The following is an 18,177-nucleotide window of genomic DNA, read 5'->3' as shown; positions in this document are numbered from 1 at the left end:
TCAGATAAATGCAAAAAACTAATATCTAGAGATTTAAAGTGTATAACTTTATTTATTCATATGAAAATAACATTTTCTTTTCAAGGGATCGTATCAGTCCATTGGACGGATACTGTTGGTTGAATATCACACATCAAGTAGTTGACCCGAGTGGACTCGGGCCAACCTCCCGCGAGTTAAGTGGTGTTCAGAAACGCACTAGACATGTGGTTTTGTGCCACGCGTAGGGAACTGGCTTGATCTGCGTTCTTGATACAGTGCGTGTCCGTCCGTCGTCGGAGTTCCGTGTGACGTTGAACCGTCCGATTAGATCTTAACAGCTACATTTTGGTCAAGAACACCGTGCCACGCGAAGAATCGCCTAGATGAATTTCCCTGTGACCTCCGTACTCACCCAGCGCACATTAGCTTCGCCGTCTTCTGCAGCTCAGTGGGAGAAGCAGCGAAAGCCGTGGGCGCTGCGGCATGAGATTTGCGGAGAGTTTAATAAATTTCTAAAACGTAAGAAATTGGAAACGGAGAGAGTGGCTACCATTTTCCATTTGCTTCCATTTTGTGTCCGGAGCAATGGTTACCACCAAATTCATATTCGGACTCCTCACCTTCGTCACCGTCGGTATGATTATAGGTAATTTCTTATTTTCTGATTCAAATTCAGTTAAATGGTTGAGCCGCAGTTTTTATGCTTTTGGTGGACGATCATCAATATTTCTTTTGGACTAACAGCCTCTTCAATAATTTTTCTGCGTGCTGAATCCATTTCTCGAATGTTGAGTGTATGTTTCTCCTTGGATTTTCTGATTTGGTAATCTGGCTGTGGAAGAAAAAATTTAAATATGCTCGAGGATGAATATTTTGTTATTGGTTTATATATAGATCAAACGGAACTGTGACTTTTGCTGGAAAATAAGGAGTTGCATAGTTTGCCTCTTGAAAAGAACAAGAACGTGATCGTGGTTGAATTGGTTGAGCTTAATGGAATAGCGTTTCGAGTTCTTAATGTGAGAATGTTTTTTATTTGGTCCGTGACTATTGTTCTCCGCATGTGCATACTCGTCTGTTTCTACATCATTGGTGGGGACAAAAAAGACAGAGATCAAACTTTTTGCAAATTTTAAGCAAACTCTGGAAAATAAAATATGTGTAACATTGACAGGTGTGGAGTTCGAAACCTAAACCAGTGTACTTTGTTTTTACTCCATCATATGGACGTTTGGAATATTAATCATTGTACAATCAGATTAACAGACTTGTCGTTTTGTATTGAGAATGATTTGTAATTTCAAAGAGCCTCAGCCATCTTAAATCTTGTACTGTTGGAGTCTTTGCATCAACTTTCTGGATGCTCTTCTTTTTTACTTTTGTAGAGATCAGTTATTCTGATTGGTAGAGAAGCCATCTGACAGCTAGTACCTCATATCTTGAAGAATATCACGGAGAAGTGCTGCTGCAGTCAATTGTTTACATCACCAAAATATGTAAACGACACAAAAAGTGTGAATTACTTTTAGAAAAGTGTATATGTTTTTGTTTGTGACTGATTGGTTGTCATAATACTCTTGTTGGCTTCTGAGTTATATGGCAATAAATGACTTTGTGAGTTTAATTTGTTCCAGGTGCTTTGGTTCAGTTAGCATTTCTTCGGCGGTTGGAAGAAGTGTCTGGTAAATATATTGAGACACTTATCACTTCCAATTTCAATTAATATTGAACCAATTTGTGAGTCTTAGAATTTCAAAGAAAATGAAAAATATATATCCTCTCTCATGTGCATTGTTAGTCGCATCATATCTACACATCACAACTGATGAAGCCTGTTAATGAATGTTAAGTCTTCAATTTTGATATTTTGGTGATAACATTTCATTTTCATTAAAAAAAGGTTTAGCTGTTGCATAGCTTTTAAATAGAAAATTATGTATGATTTTCAGGTAAGAGCCATTGGGCTATTGACGAAGATGCTCAAGTTTTGCGTCTTGGATTTGTACGTATGCCTTCGCTTTATATATGTCATTTTATATATGCTGTCTCATTTTGTACCCTAGCATTATCCTTTACTTCTGATACCTATCTCTTCTTTCCATGTACTTTTACTTTCTGATTTGTTGCCATAGTTTGTTTTTTTTTTTTTTTTTTTGTCTGGGTAAGAGTAACAAAATTTATGCCTTTTGCATGAGAAGAAAAGATAAAGTTGACTACTATCAGTGTTTGTGGTTCATGGAACAGTTCAAAGCCATATAAATCATTTACCTGTAAATTACTTCTTTTCAACCAAATACATGTTGTGTGAGTGAAAAAATTTCTCTGTTAAAGATTTTCACATTACAAAATTTGGGGATTAAACCTTTGCCATATGGGGTTTGAGTCTCACTAGGGTATGGAGTTCAACGTCCAAAATAAAAAAAAAAGTGTTTGGTGTGTCAGTATTAAATATACTGTTTCTTTTGTTTGTTCTGGTTTCTGTTGTAACTGGAGGAAAAAGGAAGGAAAAAGAACAGTTTAATAGTAAAAAGAGATGAGAAGAAGAAAAAGGCAGATAACCAAAATTAGGGACTAATTTTGCTTTCTCTATTTGTAATAGTATTGTAGTTGAACAAAATTTCTCTTACACCTGTGGATAAGAATTGGTTGGATAAATTTTCTGGCATTTTACCAATCCCTTCCTAGTTAAAGTAATTTAGAGTGAAATCTATATATTGGAATGGGAGGGCTCCACCAATCTACAACCATGCTGATGGTGGCAATTGGAACTTGATTTTAAGAAGGCCTCTGTTTGGTAATGAGCTTGCTGCTTTGGGTGCTCTTATCAATAAACATGGTAAGACGGACCAATTAATCTGGACAGCAGAACCCTCTGGATTTTTTTTCTGTCTCTTCTTGCTACAATTTGATTGCCAAAGAGCTTAGGGGAATCTCTGCCCACTCAGCTGCAGCCTGGAAAGTTATTACCCCTCCCAAAATGCAGATTGTCCTTTGCTGCCTCCTTGAGCAAAGAATCTTAACCTGCGATAAGCTCCAGGTAAGGGGTGCCAGCCCTGCCAATCCACGTTGCAAGTTCTACAATCTCAGCAAGAGTTGATCAATCACTCTTGACTGAATTGTCCCTTTGCTCATGCAATCTAGAATCACTTCTTGGGGAGGCTTGGGACCATTTGGGTCTCTTCCTACTTGTCTACGGGCCATTAGGAATCTTTGATTCTACTTCATCTGAGGTCCATGGGCTTTTCCCTGGGCTCAGAATCTAAAAACAAGCAACATATAACTCTCTGGTTATTTTCAAAGGAGTCTCAAAGACTGTCATCTTTTGGGGTAGGAGTGACAGCAAATACACATGATGATTTGAGCAGGAGTGGTCTTACATTCCCCATGAGGCTGACTCCAAGGCAGATTATTTTGCAAAATTGGGGCAGTCCTAGACCCTCCTTGATGTAATTCTGGGCATCCTTGCCTTTGTTTGTTCCTTCCCCTCTGGGGCTTTTTCTTCTTAATAAAAGTTCCACCTTTCTCAAAAAAAAATAATTGGAAAAATCGGACAGCTGTGATGTGACTGCATTTAGATACCTATTATGTGGGAAGGTTAATGATCCAGTGATTTTTTGTCCTTGCAAGCAACAAATAATCAAAAAGATATCGTGAAAAGTCCTTTCACTGGGCATAATTGGATGTATTTATTCATCTTCTTATTTTCCCTTTGTTTGTTTATTTTATGGCTCTTATACATGGTAATCTTGACGAGGATTAAAACATAGTGGTTTCAAGATATATCCTAAATGTGTTTTTTTTTCTTTTTTTAGAGTTTATAAAGTTTTAGATTTCTAAAGGACTAGTGATTCTGAATACTTTCCTCCAAAGCCTTTTAATGTCTAAAAAGAAGTTTGAACAAATTTACTTGATGGAACTAAAACATTGAATTGCGACAGAAGGATGCACTTCAGTTCTAAAGAATTTGTAAATTAAGGTTTTATAAGATCTACATGATTATTTTAACCTTTATGAAACACAAAATACTTTTCCAAGAGTATTGGAACAGCAAGAGGAAGATAATAAATCTTTCGAAGTTTTTGGAAAACTCAAGCATGTACTTAGTGGTTACTTATTTTAAGTTCAGTTAGAAAAACCAAACTAGAAAGTACAAAGAAGGCAAGTGAGCAACATAGAATCAAATTGTCATAAGATGGCTAGCTTTTATTCACCTTCAATTCTGTTTGATTTTCTCTTTCCACAGCTATTAAAAGCCTTCCTAGAATATTCTTTTGAATTTCGGCATGAGTTTGAAGACATTAAGGTTGCTGGAAGTTGCAAAAATCTTAAAGTTGTGCTGGAGTTGCTTGTATTGGAGAAGTCAATTAAAGTCCAATAAGTGAACTCTTTTCTTTTTAGTTAGCTTTTTTAATTTAAAATCTAGTAACATGTGTTGTTTATCAATGTGACTGTAGGATTGATATAATTTTCTGCAGTTTTTGCTTTCCTATTATAGGTCATTGAGGTAGGGGATTCCAAATTAAAATTGGATTTAGAATTTATGTAACTTATTTTCCAAAGAAGAAAAATTGTAAGTTAGCTCTATATGAACCCTCAGGATATAGGGAAGGACATTCTTTGCTTTTTTTGAGTTTAGAATTAAAATTTAGTGAGTTTATTTTATCATTAAAGAAGTTATTTGGTGTGTCAGCAATTCGATTTTTTCCGATCACAAACTTAATCATTTCAAGTCCAAACAAAACCAGATTATCTTTGCTGGTTTTTCGTTCTGATATGGGTAAGGTTGGTTCATCCCTTTGCTCTATCCTGCTGTTGCCTGTTTTCTTACCCTTTTCACATCGCATTGCCTGGGGTTTTCTTTCCATTCTTTTCTTATTGCATTCTTGTTTTTCCTCTTGGATTGCTTGTTTCCTCTTTCTTTCACCCTTGCAGCCTTGATTTGCATCCAAATAATTTATTTCTTATGGATGTTGTGTCATTTCTTTTCTATCCAAGATGCAAGAGTTAAAAGCATGGAAAACATGTACACCTATCATCTTGATTTTCTTTTCTCAGTCCTTTTTTTTAATTCAGACTTTTCCAATTGCCATTTCTTCACATGTAATTTTGCTATTAAATCACAATGATACCTTATCTTTTTCAGCTTGTGTTTCTTATCTCTTTATGCTTTAATATGGTTCTTTTGTTGATACAGGTTAAACCTGAAGTAGTAAGCTGGTCACCACGAATTGTTGTCTTTCATAACTTTTTGAGTATGGAGGTACAATTCTTTCATGCAATGTTGCATGATTATGCCATTTGTGCGAGTTTATAACTTTCATGGTCTCCATTATACTAGTATGCTATGATCTGTATTATAAGAAATCAGTTTGTTATCATGAACAACTGGTTTTCTAGTTTTGGAAAAGCAGGCCAACTCACTCTCTTAAAAAAGACATTCTGTACCCAATAAATTAAGAGTCATGCTTATCCCTTATTTTAGAAGCTATAAGATATAGGTGGAGTCAATTACCTCTTTTATACAGCTTCCTGCTTGAGTATATTATGGTTTTTTCTGTTTCTCCTAATGGAAATGCAAATGACCTGAATTGTGTTGAAAGATAAAAATACTCCTACTCTGTGATGTTATGTTAACCTGCTCTCTACTGTTTGAGCATTTACCCAGCTGCCATTTTAAGACAATTGCTGCACCTTTCTTTTGCTTCTTCAGTTAGAAAAGTCTCATTGGAATGTGATATTGGAGGTAGTGTTATTTTATATTGCACTCTATATTATTTTAGTTAGTTCATAAAAGATATTGAAAAACAATGGTACAATCTTGTTTAAAATGTGACAAGTACTCTGTCCATGTTTCATTGCCTTTTTTCCCTCCACCCTTTTTTCTATTAACATTGAAACCTAACTATGTCAGTCTCTTGGTGAGTGACTGCAGATGCTGTCTTTTTTGTGTCTTAAAGGAATGTGATTATCTTAGAGTATCTGATTCATTAGAACTCTGAAACTTTTGTGTCTTTTGCAGGAATGTGATTATCTTAGAGCAATTGCCCGACCTCGCCTCCAGATTTCTACTGTGGTGGATGTTAAAACAGGGAAGGCATGTGGGCTATACTGTCCTACTTAGTTCTAATTTTGTAAGATTTAATGCTTCTGTGGTTTATTTCTTATGACAGCCATCTTTATATATTTGTTGATCAACTAGAAGCTGTTTCTTTTCATACTGAACATTCCGCTGATAAGACTGAAGTTGCAGCAACTACTTTTTAATCCCTGATGCATGAATTTTTTTAAAGTTTCATTGATAAGAAAACAAACTAGGCGATTTTATTTCCAACCATTAAGTCATTTTCAGTCTTCACTAACTTGGGTTTCTGGGGTTCAATGGGCATCAAAAGCACATGGCATTAACATTGATTGCAATTACTTTTTTTAATCTCTCTCTCTTCCACATTGATTGCTCTGATCAAATTTCTTCTTGGATCCAGGTGCTGGGTTTGGCAAACAAACATTTGATAATACCACTTTTTTGCTACATCTAGGATACTTGATTAGGATTGGTTCAACTCAAAGCCCAATTGGTTGAATATCATATTCGAGCACATGAATTCGAATGGAGATCTTATTATCATGGCATTGAAACATAACCCTTTTGCATGTTTGAAGGAATAATATTTGATTTTTTTTTTTCGTGGAAAACTTATCTATCATTTTTCAACAAGATTTCAGTAAAAGATAGAGAAGAAACGTAGGGAATAAAATTTTACCATAGTAAGTGGGAACATAAAGTTGTATATTCTAATATTCTATTTTTAGAATCAAACAAGGTATTGTATGTCTGCTCCATTCTGCAAACTGTTCTGTGCAAGTTGGAATTGACATTTGTGTGGGGAGAATGGTGTCCTTTGCAAGTTTCTGTGACAAGCCTTTATTAAACTCATACTTGATGTGCCAATGAGTATCTCAATTCCTTTTGGTTGTACTAAATATTGTTGGTGCCAAAGAACTTTACAAGAAAATTATCACAAGCACACCTTCTGTGACTTTGTAAGTGCACGTATTGATTCTTTTTTCTTTTCCTTCGTCAGGGAATTAAGAGTGATGTTCGAACAAGTTCTGGAATGTTTTTGAGTTCTGAAGAGAGAAAATATCCCATAGTTCAGGTTTGTGCTTGGAGTTCATGATTTTATTCTAATGTGAACAAGTACGGAAGAGTTGATGATCTATAATCAGGCAGTCATCCAATAGTTATAATGTTAGGATTGCTGAAGGGTTGACACTCTGAATTGAGTATTTTTTTAGCTATTGACAACTTTGCTATTACTTTTTTAGCTTTCAGTGATCTATAACTAATCTACCTTCATTGTGAACTCAGGGTATTGAGAAGCGGATTGCGGTATTTTCTCAAGTACCAGCAGAAAATGGAGAGCTCATTCAAGTGCTCCGGTTGAGCTGTCAACTTTGTTCCCGAAAATAAAATATTTCAAATAAAGGTTAATTCAACTTTATTCTATCAGGCTAACATCTCCTGATGTACAGGTATGAAAAGAATCAATACTACCGGCCACATCATGACTATTTTGCTGATACCGTAAGTTTTTTTTTTGGTTTTTTGAAAATCTTTACTTCCTATGGATTTACTGACAATTCCAAGTGCCCTTTTAAATGTAGTTTAATTTGAAACGTGGAGGTCAGAGGATAGCAACGATGCTCATGTATTTAAGTGACAATGTAGTAGGGGGAGAAACTTACTTTCCATTGGTGAGTTCTTTATCTTTCCTAGTATGGTTTATGTAAGTTAAAAATCCTTTTTACTTTTACTGCAGATAAGAATCTGTTACAGTAATTCTAGGTTAAATGTGAACTCCTTTCGATGCTTTTATTGGTACAACTCTGGGTTTTGGACCAAGAACTGTTGGTTGGTTAATTGCACATAAATTGAAACAGTTCTTTGCACTTTGTTTTTGAGGTGCATTTGTTGTTCTTTTCAATGATCCAACTTTTCTCTCTCTTCCCCCTCCCCCCCCCCCCCCCCCCCCCCCAAAAAAAAAAAAGGTCCTGAATCCTCTTTAGAACCAAGAATTGGTCTCTTTAGTGAAATCACTAGATGTAGGCCATGAAGATGGAAGATCTTTTCCACGTTGATCTGTGTGAACATTACCTGAAACGGGGTTCCAGAATATCTGGTTAAAGTCATGCCTAACATCTCGGGTAAAAGAAATTGTGCTACTATTCATCCTGCACAGTGATGAGCAATTAAAGTAAGGCTCTTTTAGTTTTATTCCAACAATCCGAGGGTAACTTTCCAATTTTCCCTGCCTTCATTCTTCAAAACATAAAAGCTTAAGTGACTGAACTATGCTTGCATTTAATTTTGTGGTTTAAGTTTCATCAGACTTTAATGATGGACATGTATGATTTGAATTTTCACTATTTAAATTATCAGGCGGGAGAGGGAAATTGCTCCTGCGGTGGGAGATCGGTGAAGGGGTTGTCAGTAGAACCAGTTAAAGGAAATGCAGTTCTCTTTTGGAGCATGGTTAGTATGAATCTCTTTTTTATACACACTTTGTTTAGGAAAGAGATTGACAATGTTCATGTTTAGTCATCAATGTTATTTTTATTCTAGAATAAGATTTCTATGTTAGGTCATTCTTGTTTTTGAAAAGAAATAGCATGGGAAAGCTGTTTCAATGACCCAAGATTTTCTCTTTCAGGGACTAGACGGAAATTCAGATCGAAATAGTATTCATGGTGGTTGTGAAGTTTTAGCCGGAGAAAAGTGGTCAGCTACGAAATGGATGAGGCAAAAAACAAGCTATTGATCTTGTTTTACATGTTTTTTGTTTCTTTCCCATTCTTCGCTCTGTATTATGTACACTAGCTCACATAGTGGTAATCGATGTTCATTATGGATTCAAAATACGACAAAGCAATGAATATATGAAATAAAAAGCTTCAAGACAACAAAGACAAGAGGAACATCCTGTCTAAACAGAAAACGTAGGCTCTAACCAGTTTTTAAGTCAAGGTCCTGAAATCTCATGAATAGGTTTTTCTTACTGGAGACTTGGACGAATTCATGTAAGCTGTCTCTTACGCTTAGGTTTGTGTAGTGCACAATTACATGAATACCGTCGTGTATGGTGATTATCAACATGTTTCAGCAATTATAGACTTAATAAGCAATCAAATGGTAACAGATATATGATTTCCCCATCACCAATTAACAGAAAAATAAAGAAAATTTATCTTCACACATCTGAAAGATATGTTCATCCTCAGAGAAACGAGACATATTAAAAGAAATTATACATGGAGACGATGCTACCTTTAAAAATATGCTAGTAAATACTGATTAACTTTTGCTATACCATACAAATCACTTCCAAACAAAATTTTATCATCCAAATAGACTAATAAAATAATAATACTTGTTTGGCACTTTAAAACAAAAAGTGAAAGATCACAATGAGTTCAAAACAAACTAAAACCCACAAAAATTTTGCTAAATGTTTCAAACAATGCCAATGCATTTTTTTACATCCAAAAGCCAATTATGATTAATAACAACCGACATAAGAATATACACCAAATGAAGGAGAGTCATATGCAAAAAGGTCTTTGCATAATCAACTCTATAGGTTTGGGTATACCCCTTGGCCTTGTATCGAACAATAGAACTATCAAAATGATATTCAATAGTATACAACCATCAACAACCAATAACTACACCACCAATAGGTAAGTCACACAACTCACCAGTACTACGAGAAAATAAAAGTAGTCATCTCCTCATTCATAACATGTTTCCACTGTCCACAGCCAATGCTTCTTCCACAAACTAAGGAATGGACATAGAAGAGGTAAGAGGCAAAAAACACAAAATGGAGGTGATAAACGAGGAAATGTAAACAATTTAGACAAAAGATATATGGTACTAGGTTCAAGTATTCTTGTCGATTTTCTTAATGAGATGGGAAGATAAAAATCGGGGAAATGAGAGCAAAACTTACTAAAGGAGCAACCGAATAGAACAAAGGCACTAGATGAGGTAGAGAAGTTGAACTATCAAGCAAAGGATTTGGCTAATCATCTACTTGAATATCATGCTCTCCTTTACTAGTGTCATCATCCAAGGAAATAAGAACACAAGGGAAATAGATAGGTGATCAAACGAGATGTACCAAAACAAGGAGTACTATTAAAGGTAACATCAATTGGAATATTTTTTTTCTAAAAAACTTGATCATAACATTTACCCCTTTTGTGTACATGAATACCCCAAAAAGACATTGAATACTTTGTGAAGACAACTTATCAAGAGCTACACCAATATGCGGGACAAAATTGATATACCCAAATACCTCTGGTGGAAGATCAAATAAGTGAGATTGAGGTTGAATGAAATATTGCCACGCAACACAAAAGATGAAAGTTGATTAATAAAATAACCAACACTAAGCACAATTTCTCCTCAGTAAGACTTAAGAACAAATGAAGTTTGATGTTTAATTCCATATAAAAAACTAATAAGTAGCGAGTATATACTGTATAAATTCCAAGCTGTTATTTGTACAAAACACCTTACTATAAACGCCAAATTGGGTTTTTTTTTATGATGAAATTAATCAAATACATCAAACACTTCAGTCTTATCTTTCAATAAATAAACCCAAACTATACTAAAATCATCCACTAATATCACAAAAATTGAACGATCAGAAACATAGATAACCCAATCCAGATTAGAAACATTAAAATGAACCAAATCAAAATGAGATTAACTCATTTTATTTTCACAACTAGGGCATGAGGAATTCTGATGTTTCCTAACTAATAAGACTCACACTAAAACCTAGAAGAAGATAAAAAAAGATGGATAGAGTTGATGAAAATATTTGTGATGGATGTCCTAGACGAAGATGCTAGTCATAGACAAATGTAGAACTAGCAAATGCAATGTGGTGAAAACTCGAACCCTATATTAATGTAATACAAACCACCTCTCTTATGTCCCATATCAATCATTTTCTTCAACTGCAAATCCTAAAAGACACAAAAGGATGAAAAAAATGTAACTGAAAATTCAATTGAGTTGTAATTTTGCTAATTAATAAAGAATTGTTAAAAATTTTAGAACATAATAAACAGAAGATAACACCAAAGAATGTGACATTGAAACTACTCTACCATTTACTTGAGACTATGATCCATCAAGGCAAATAATAGAGAAAAGAAAAAAAGGACCAAGAGATGAAAATGTGAATTTATTACTTGTCATATATGTTGAAGCACCAGAGTCAAGCACCACGCTATGTGTGGGAGTAATCTGAAAAGCAGGCATATCTTGTCGAAGAAAAAAAGCATTGGTAATGGCAATGGTGGCTGGCTTATTTGAGGAATTAATTTCCCTTATGGTAGATGAATCAATTTTCCATTTCTTAGAACACCTCGATAATTCATCAACTAAAACAACATTACCACTATTATCTGAATGTTCTACACCTTCAATTACATTATTGTTTGTTGTAGCTTGTTTACCATACTTTTCCTAACACTACGTAGAAAATGTCTCACTTTACCATAATGAGAACAAGACCTAGTATCTATGTTATGACCCCGTTCACTGTCTCTACCGTTACCATAATTTTTTCCACCACTTCGTCATGATGTCTTGACCTGATTGCTTCTTGTTGAAACAATGAACAAAGTAGAGCTCTCTAATGACAAAACTTGTGGAATGAGATCTCTAAATTTAGTTAATGTATTTTGAAAGTGTATAACTCGAGCATATACACTAGTTAGCATGGGAATGTCAACACTCAATAGCATCACGTATCCATGTAAAAATCAGCAATATCTAATTCAACCTGTTACCATGTGGTCATGTTATCAATGGTGTGAAGTTGATAGACTTAAAGAGCCTAAATTAAACTATTCAACTCAATGAAGTATTATGTCACATTTCATTTTCCTTACTGAATCATGGACAATTTTGAAGAATTTCGCACACATTCAACAAATTACGTTAATGAGAATATGAAATTTTCAATACTTTGCAAATCTCTATCTGACTCTTCATAGATGCATCTATACTGTTAATTAACCAAGTTATGACAACATTATCTTTCTTTCACTTGTCATTCATAATCTTTGTCCCGAGTTTTAAGAAAGATTCTTACTGATTGAGACCATAACAAAATAGTTGTTCCTATTCAACCTTGAATTAGTAATTTGACTATGAGTAACACCCTTTTTTATTAGCATTTACATGAGTATTGTCGAAAGATACTGCAACATAATCCATACAAATGATTAACTACCTTCAATGGTCGATCAATAATCAAGATCCCCTCTATGTGATAAATTAGTCTCCTCCAATAATCGATCAGCCTATCTTAATGATCGACAATCAAGCTCATCCACCTCTAAATAATCGATCACGTTATTTCAATGATCGAATTCATTCAACAATTGCTAATTGTCAAAAACCTATAAAAAACATCTTCAACCTTTCTTCTTTCCCTCCCACACATCACTACTCCTCCTGCTACAACCCAAACTCTTGGGGCACCACAAGCATTTCTAGGGAAATTTAGAGTGCAACAACCACCATGAAAAATTGTGAAAGTTTTCCCCTGAAGAGAAGAATGAAGATGGAGGAAGAATAGGTAATCAAAATTCCAGACCTAAAAAGAGAGTTTGTCTTCTCTCACGTTTTTGCTTAAGGATTAAAAAATTTCTGATATCATTTTATTAAAACCTTATTTAGTTTACCCAAAAAATGATTAAAATAGACTCTCGAGCTTTACAACATGTGTCACCAAAAATCTGACGAAGCTCCGGATCCAATCCCGTCGTCCAAGTTCCAACGGATGATCTGTCAGTTTCAATGCCTTTCTCCTCTTTCTGACCCCCAAAAGCTTTATACACCAGAAAGGAAATTTAGTGATAACAGGTTGATGATCATAGGCCACCTTTTCACAGCCATCTGCGGCTGTAATGGTCGCTTGCAAGCAAAAACACTTCGGTTGGTGAATAACGGTTCAACAATTACTTCAAACAAGAGCACAGGCGTGGATAAACTTCATGAATTGACCTCTGCGGGAATAAGGTCACTGTAGCAAAGGCCTTTTAACCGTATTTGGGCAAGCATAGACGTCATGGGTTCCGGGCGCGGCCTTCTCCATGATTAACACCTTCTTTTGCCATTTCTAACTGCGGGATTCAGGACGGTAAGCTTTCTTTTCTTTAGTAGCCCGTTTCCTTTCTCGTATCTCTTCCCCCTTTTTACTTGCCAGGTTGCTGCCGTGACAAGTCCCATGCAAATGTCTCCTACTAATGGCGGAATGCATGAAAAAGCTAGTAGCCTCTAGGGAATTCAACTGAAAAGAGAAGAAGTGGGGAACTCACGAGTGGAGATTTTGGAATTCGTATGAGGGGAGGTAATCGATGAGACAGCAGTGGTTGGCCTTTTCTAATTCGTAAAAGTAATCGGATTTTTATGTTAGAAAATTGATAAGATAACTCGTTTAGTTCAGGTTTCCGAATCTCGTTGTTTGCTCAAGTGTAGCGTGTGAAAGATCCAGTGGATTTTCAGGCATCTGATGACTGGAGTGTGGCCGTTTGACAAAATGCCTCTGAGACGCAACAACCCATCTGAGGTTTCGTTTAGATTTCTGGCTGCCTGAGGACTGTAGTGTAGCCGTTTGACAAAATGCCTCTGAGGATCTGAGATATCGCTTAGATTTCTGGCAAGGTCAAAGCTGTCGGCGGACGCAGCCAATTATAGGGTAGTCTGTTGACTATTTTCATGTGTTGGGAAGCCCACTTCCCCTGCATTTGGGGAGGGTGAAAAAGTGGGCATTTGACTCATTGGCCATCGTTAAAGCAGTTTCTTTTTTTTGTAATTTTTTATTCTAAAAAACTTTTAAAAGTATGATCCAGATTCCAGTGAGTCAAGTTCATATATAATTAAACTATGAATCAATAATGAACGCCTGCATTTTCAGTTTCCTTCCGAATCGTTTTGTTTATCTGACGTTTAGAGTAATGGCAGGATCAGTTGTTTTCTCTTTCTCATTTGAGATTCATGTTTTGCATTTCTCAGTACAATTCGTTTTCTTGTTCCAGACTGTTAGGTAATGGACGTCTACATTGCCGACAGAAGAGTGAATTCTGAAACCAGTAGGGAGAGAGCTCAGGGGGCGATTGCCTTACGCTGCCAAGTCCGGCGATCCATTACGCTGCACGTACCTCCTACCAGTAGGTCGCAGCTTCCGCCTCCTCTCTACTCCTTGGCTCTTAATTATCTTCTTCTGCTATACATGTCTGTACAGTGTAGACTCTATGCAGCTCTCCTTGGGCCGTCGCTCAGTCCTCAGAGCCTCGGCTACATTACAAGCTTGCAGCAAAAAACTAAGATACAAAAGAAACCAAATTTCAATTCAGCTGTCAATCCGGTCGGATGGGTTTTTTCAAATTCGAAGCTTTGAAGTTCTAAATCGACTGGAAACAGATTTAACAATTTGAAAATTGCTGGGTAGTTTTTGAAACTTTTTATTGTTTTCGACCCGTCGTTAGAACTCCGCTTGACTGGGAGGCTCCTGCTAGTATTCAAATTCCGAATCGCTGTGGAGGCCGTCTTAGAATTACTGCGACCGTCATGTCACTCTGAGCTCCTCATAATAAACTAATAATAGAGAAACGTACAGATACCATTTTTCCCTCCTGGGACGGTGACCTCACTTGCGAAATTCAAGCTAAGCAAATGGAGCCGGCCAATCCAGTCTACAGTTTTGAAACACTACCACGACAGACCCTCAGGGAGCTTGATATTTAATTATTCATGAGCAGTGACATCGCAGCAGTTGAATCTGTAGTGCACACTGTGCAGCGAGCAGGGGCCCCCCGTGGATGGCTTGTGAAGAAGGGAAACCCAGTTGTTCCGTAATGTTTATCCGTACTCTGTGCGTTCCTTCTCTTTTGATGAACGAGGAAATTAAAATCGCTGTCGTTTCGCGTACCCTCATCGATCTCACTCACCTGTTCATAATTCAGATTTTAGAGTACATGGGCACATGGGTACGTGAAGATGAAACGGATGAATCTCCAAATATGAGAAAAGGCCAAACGGTTTTTACCCAGTACCAGTAGACCATTTCCTGCCACAAACTCAAGAGCTACAGGGCAATGATCAGCCATTTGATCTACAAATCGAAGAGTTACAGCACGATACTGAGCGATTTGCAAGTAAATGTGAATGTTCTTGCTCCAATGTTCAAACAAAGACATTAAACCCTAAACCCTCAACAAAGACATCTATTTCTTCCCTTACTCCGGGCAATCCATCACCCTAAACCCTTGCGACTGATCAACATCAGATCGATTCATTGGATACCCATTTCCGAAGGCCAATCTTGCTGTCAAGATCAATCAAAACTTGCGTTCCATTTTGGCTCGTGTCGCTCAATACAAATTTCTTCAGAATTCTCAGAAAACTGATGGGTAATTTGGTCAACCAGAAAGGATCTAAGGTCTTTGACTCATGATCGTGCACTTCGTTACTTTGGGTTTCTCGATCCCCATGCGTGGGTAAGGTGCAACTCGCTCCTCGGGATAAGACAGACTTCTTTATTGGCATGAGATGACCAGAGACAAGAAGCAAAGAAGAGGGAAAGAACAGGAAAAAAACGTCCATCTCCACTGACCCAAAAGTACTCGCCTTCTCCTATCTTTCTCTCTCCTCTCATTATTTTACTCCCGATCTGTAAGACCCTACTTCTTTTTTCCCCGCTCGTTTTTTATATAACGCACTCTCCTCAAGCAGAGGGGTTATTCTGGTTTATAGTGGTTTTGCGTCAATTGTGTGCTATCTGATTCTCAGTTCTTCACTGGTGTGGTATCTAATGGAGGTGAGTGAAGAATCCGGTGCAAGGAGACCCGCTTGGTCTTGGTGGTGTTGTCTTCTTTTCTGACATGGGAGCTAAGTAATTTAAGTCTCTGATTGGGGGCTCTTTTCCTCTTTGTTGCAGGACTACCGGAGGTGTCACATTCCAGCGTTCGGGAATTGGGATTACAACGATGGTCTCCCCATTACCCAGTATTTTGAGTCGGCGAGGCAGGCCGGATTGATTCGCTATAACGATTATGTTGTCGAAGATCGGGATCTATATGGGGAGAATTTAAAAAGTTCTAGGGCGACGACGGTTTCTCGGCCGAAGGTATTCTTCGGCCTCTTTTCTCAGTTGCTTCTCGTCCTCTCAACCCGAATTCATTGTAACAGCTGAAGCAGAGGTCATGTTTTTATTTCACCTTCTATTGGTCTTTCTCGTCTTCTTTTCTCTCAATGTGTTTGGACTGTTACCTGTTTTTAGATTTCTATTTAATTTAAGTTGCACTTTAGTTTTGCCCTTCTGATTTCTGAGGCAAATCAGTTCGATTTTACCGAACCCACGTCTTTGCGTTACAGATGAGCTTACGGTAGCTTGTGAACTTCTGCGCTTGCTCTACTCTCTGTTCCTCCATATTTTTCAAATTTTGTGTATTTCGTGCTCACTGTTTATGGGCTTTGCAGCAGCTGAAAGGAAGCTCGAAGCGGTACCAGTATGTTAAAGAGGCAAAGAAGGTGGGCAAGGTCTGTGACGTGACCGAACCGGCCAGAGTTCTCAGAGCTCCCAAAGCCGTAGACGAGGACCTATACAAAATTCCACCTGAACTCTTGCGTGAGCGCCCCAGGAAAGTAGGCACCCCTGCACTCCTTGTTTCTTTTTTCATCCTCCAACCATGTCACTCATCGACTCCACCTCTTTGTCTTCTTCTACGGCCAAAACCAATCTTGAATCGTGACTAAAATAGTCAGACCTACTTTTCGTCTTCTCCCTTTCTTCGTCCTGTAACTAGCAATTACTGGTACTTACTTTACTGTGTTCTGATATTTGTTGCCATGAATTCCTGTGTGATTTTTGCAGAACAAATTTACAGGATTCTTGTCCAGATGCCTGGTACCAGATTGCACTGCGTGATCAAGGATGGTGGTGCGCCATTATCCATTTGGTGTGATTTCCAGTCCATTTAGGATTTCCAAATGCTTTTTAATGGAGAGAAAGAGAGAAGATTACGCGAGATATGTGTAAATATGTTCTTTGTTATAAAGGAAATACATGTTTTTTCCTTGCTTATCTTTCCAGCCAACTTAGAAGGGCTGCTTTTGGTTTGAAAGTTTGAGCATAATGAAAATATTTGAGAATGTTTGATGAAATTCCTCAATTACTACTGAGAATGTTTGATGAAATTCCTCAATGGCGCTTTATTGTTAATTTTTATATGTAAGCGAACGTTACAGAAGAAAAAAGTTGGCGCTTTCTCTGGTTGTCTTCTAAAACATAAATGGGTCAGCTCTAATCTTCCCCATTTTGTTGACAACACAGAAGGGTTTTGTCCTTTGTGATTAGTCCACAGCTGAATCTGTTTTCATTAAACCAAAGCGCAGAGATCGAGTAGAAGGGGAACAGCGTTTGGGGGTTCCAAGAGTGCATCGAAAAGGTGGTTTTTTACGATGCGGGCATGAAGGCAACCTTTCTAAAAGCAGTCATTATGAAAATTAATGGCGGTCTTGACTTTAAGAAGCAGAGCCTCTCATTTTATTTGTTAGTGCCCATGATCATCGACGGTTGCTTGGCGTGACAAGATGATAAAGGCAACACAGAGACATTCCCGTTTATAAAAAGATGAGTAATTTATCAGGAATGAGGCTCAGATAAGGCTGCCAATAGTGTGTACCACGCCGTGGAAAAGCCTGGTGTGTGCGTGGTGGGCTCGGCTTCTTCAAACCCTCTGTTCCACCGAAAGCGTTTCTGGGCGAAGGTGGCTTTGAATTTGGTTCAGTTCTGCAAATCCTGTGATCTTTCATGTCGAGGAACACCTTAACTGTCGCCAGAACGGTATAATGAGGTTTGGTGAGCTGGGTCTCTACTCTGTCAACGAGAAAGAGATGGCTTTTAGGTTTCATCCCAACGCGGAATGACATTTGTGGCTCTCGAGTCAAATGCCCCTTCTCACTGTTCTTGCCTTGACAGAGGTTGCAGGGTAAAAAAACAGGGAAATTGTACGATTTCATGATCGTGTTCGCTGAAAACAACATTGGCTTTTCTGTTGGTAGAGTCTAGATCAGTTTCAGTAAAAGCGACCAGTCACAGG

General features: G+C 37.3%; 2 protein-coding genes across 4 annotated transcripts; both read left to right on the top strand.

Annotated features, from left to right (window-relative positions):
* The first annotated feature begins 379 nt into the window (after window positions 1–379).
* On the top strand, window positions 380–8,947 carry LOC137956946 (prolyl 4-hydroxylase 1-like). The gene is made up of 11 exons (XM_068804624.1): window positions 380–628; window positions 1,617–1,664; window positions 1,932–1,984; window positions 5,177–5,242; window positions 6,002–6,076; window positions 7,065–7,139; window positions 7,352–7,422; window positions 7,516–7,567; window positions 7,648–7,737; window positions 8,423–8,515; window positions 8,694–8,947. Exons 1-11 carry the CDS (start codon window positions 568–570, stop codon window positions 8,799–8,801), a joined length of 792 nt encoding a protein of 263 aa, XP_068660725.1. The 5' UTR covers window positions 380–567; the 3' UTR covers window positions 8,802–8,947.
* Window positions 8,948–15,545: 6,598 nt separating this feature from the next.
* On the top strand, window positions 15,546–17,227 carry LOC137956925 (uncharacterized). 3 transcript variants are annotated; one of them, XM_068804605.1, is made up of 4 exons: window positions 15,546–15,911; window positions 16,014–16,202; window positions 16,559–16,720; window positions 16,950–17,227. In XM_068804605.1, the coding sequence occupies exons 1-4, from the start codon at window positions 15,888–15,890 to the stop codon at window positions 17,001–17,003; spliced, it is 429 nt and encodes a 142-aa protein (XP_068660706.1). In that variant the 5' UTR covers window positions 15,546–15,887; the 3' UTR covers window positions 17,004–17,227. The 3 variants fall into 3 exon arrangements, with proteins under 3 accessions (XP_068660706.1, XP_068660699.1, XP_068660714.1); XM_068804598.1 differs by having other exon boundaries at window positions 15,568–15,911; window positions 16,556–16,720; XM_068804613.1 differs by having other exon boundaries at window positions 15,575–15,893; window positions 16,556–16,720.
* The last annotated feature ends 950 nt before the right edge of the window (window positions 17,228–18,177 follow it).

This window comes from Aristolochia californica, unplaced genomic scaffold (assembly GCF_029961685.1).
Source record: "Aristolochia californica isolate CCGP_79_NKW_82.1479 unplaced genomic scaffold, dmAriCali1.0.hap1 SCAF_1, whole genome shotgun sequence".
Classification (NCBI taxonomy): domain Eukaryota; kingdom Viridiplantae; phylum Streptophyta; class Magnoliopsida; order Piperales; family Aristolochiaceae; genus Aristolochia; species Aristolochia californica.
Note: the sequence above shows the minus strand (reverse complement) of the source record. Positions and strands in the feature narration are given on the sequence as shown.

Bases quoted from the DNA above. Each gene is read 5' to 3' on its own strand.
- LOC137956946 (XM_068804624.1), top strand. From the start codon at position 568: ATGGTTACCACCAAATTCATATTCGGACTCCTCACCTTCGTCACCGTC. The intron at 1,985-5,176 runs GTACGTATGCCT...TTGTTGATACAG, and splicing joins AAGTTTTGCGTCTTGGATTT to GTTAAACCTGAAGTAGTAAG. The intron at 8,516-8,693 runs GTTAGTATGAAT...TTTCTCTTTCAG, and splicing joins CAGTTCTCTTTTGGAGCATG to GGACTAGACGGAAATTCAGA.
- LOC137956925 (XM_068804598.1), top strand. From the start codon at position 15,888: ATGGAGGTGAGTGAAGAATCCGGT. The intron at 15,912-16,013 runs GCAAGGAGACCC...TCTTTGTTGCAG, and splicing joins AGGTGAGTGAAGAATCCGGT to GACTACCGGAGGTGTCACAT. The intron at 16,203-16,555 runs GTATTCTTCGGC...TGGGCTTTGCAG, and splicing joins CGACGGTTTCTCGGCCGAAG to CAGCTGAAAGGAAGCTCGAA.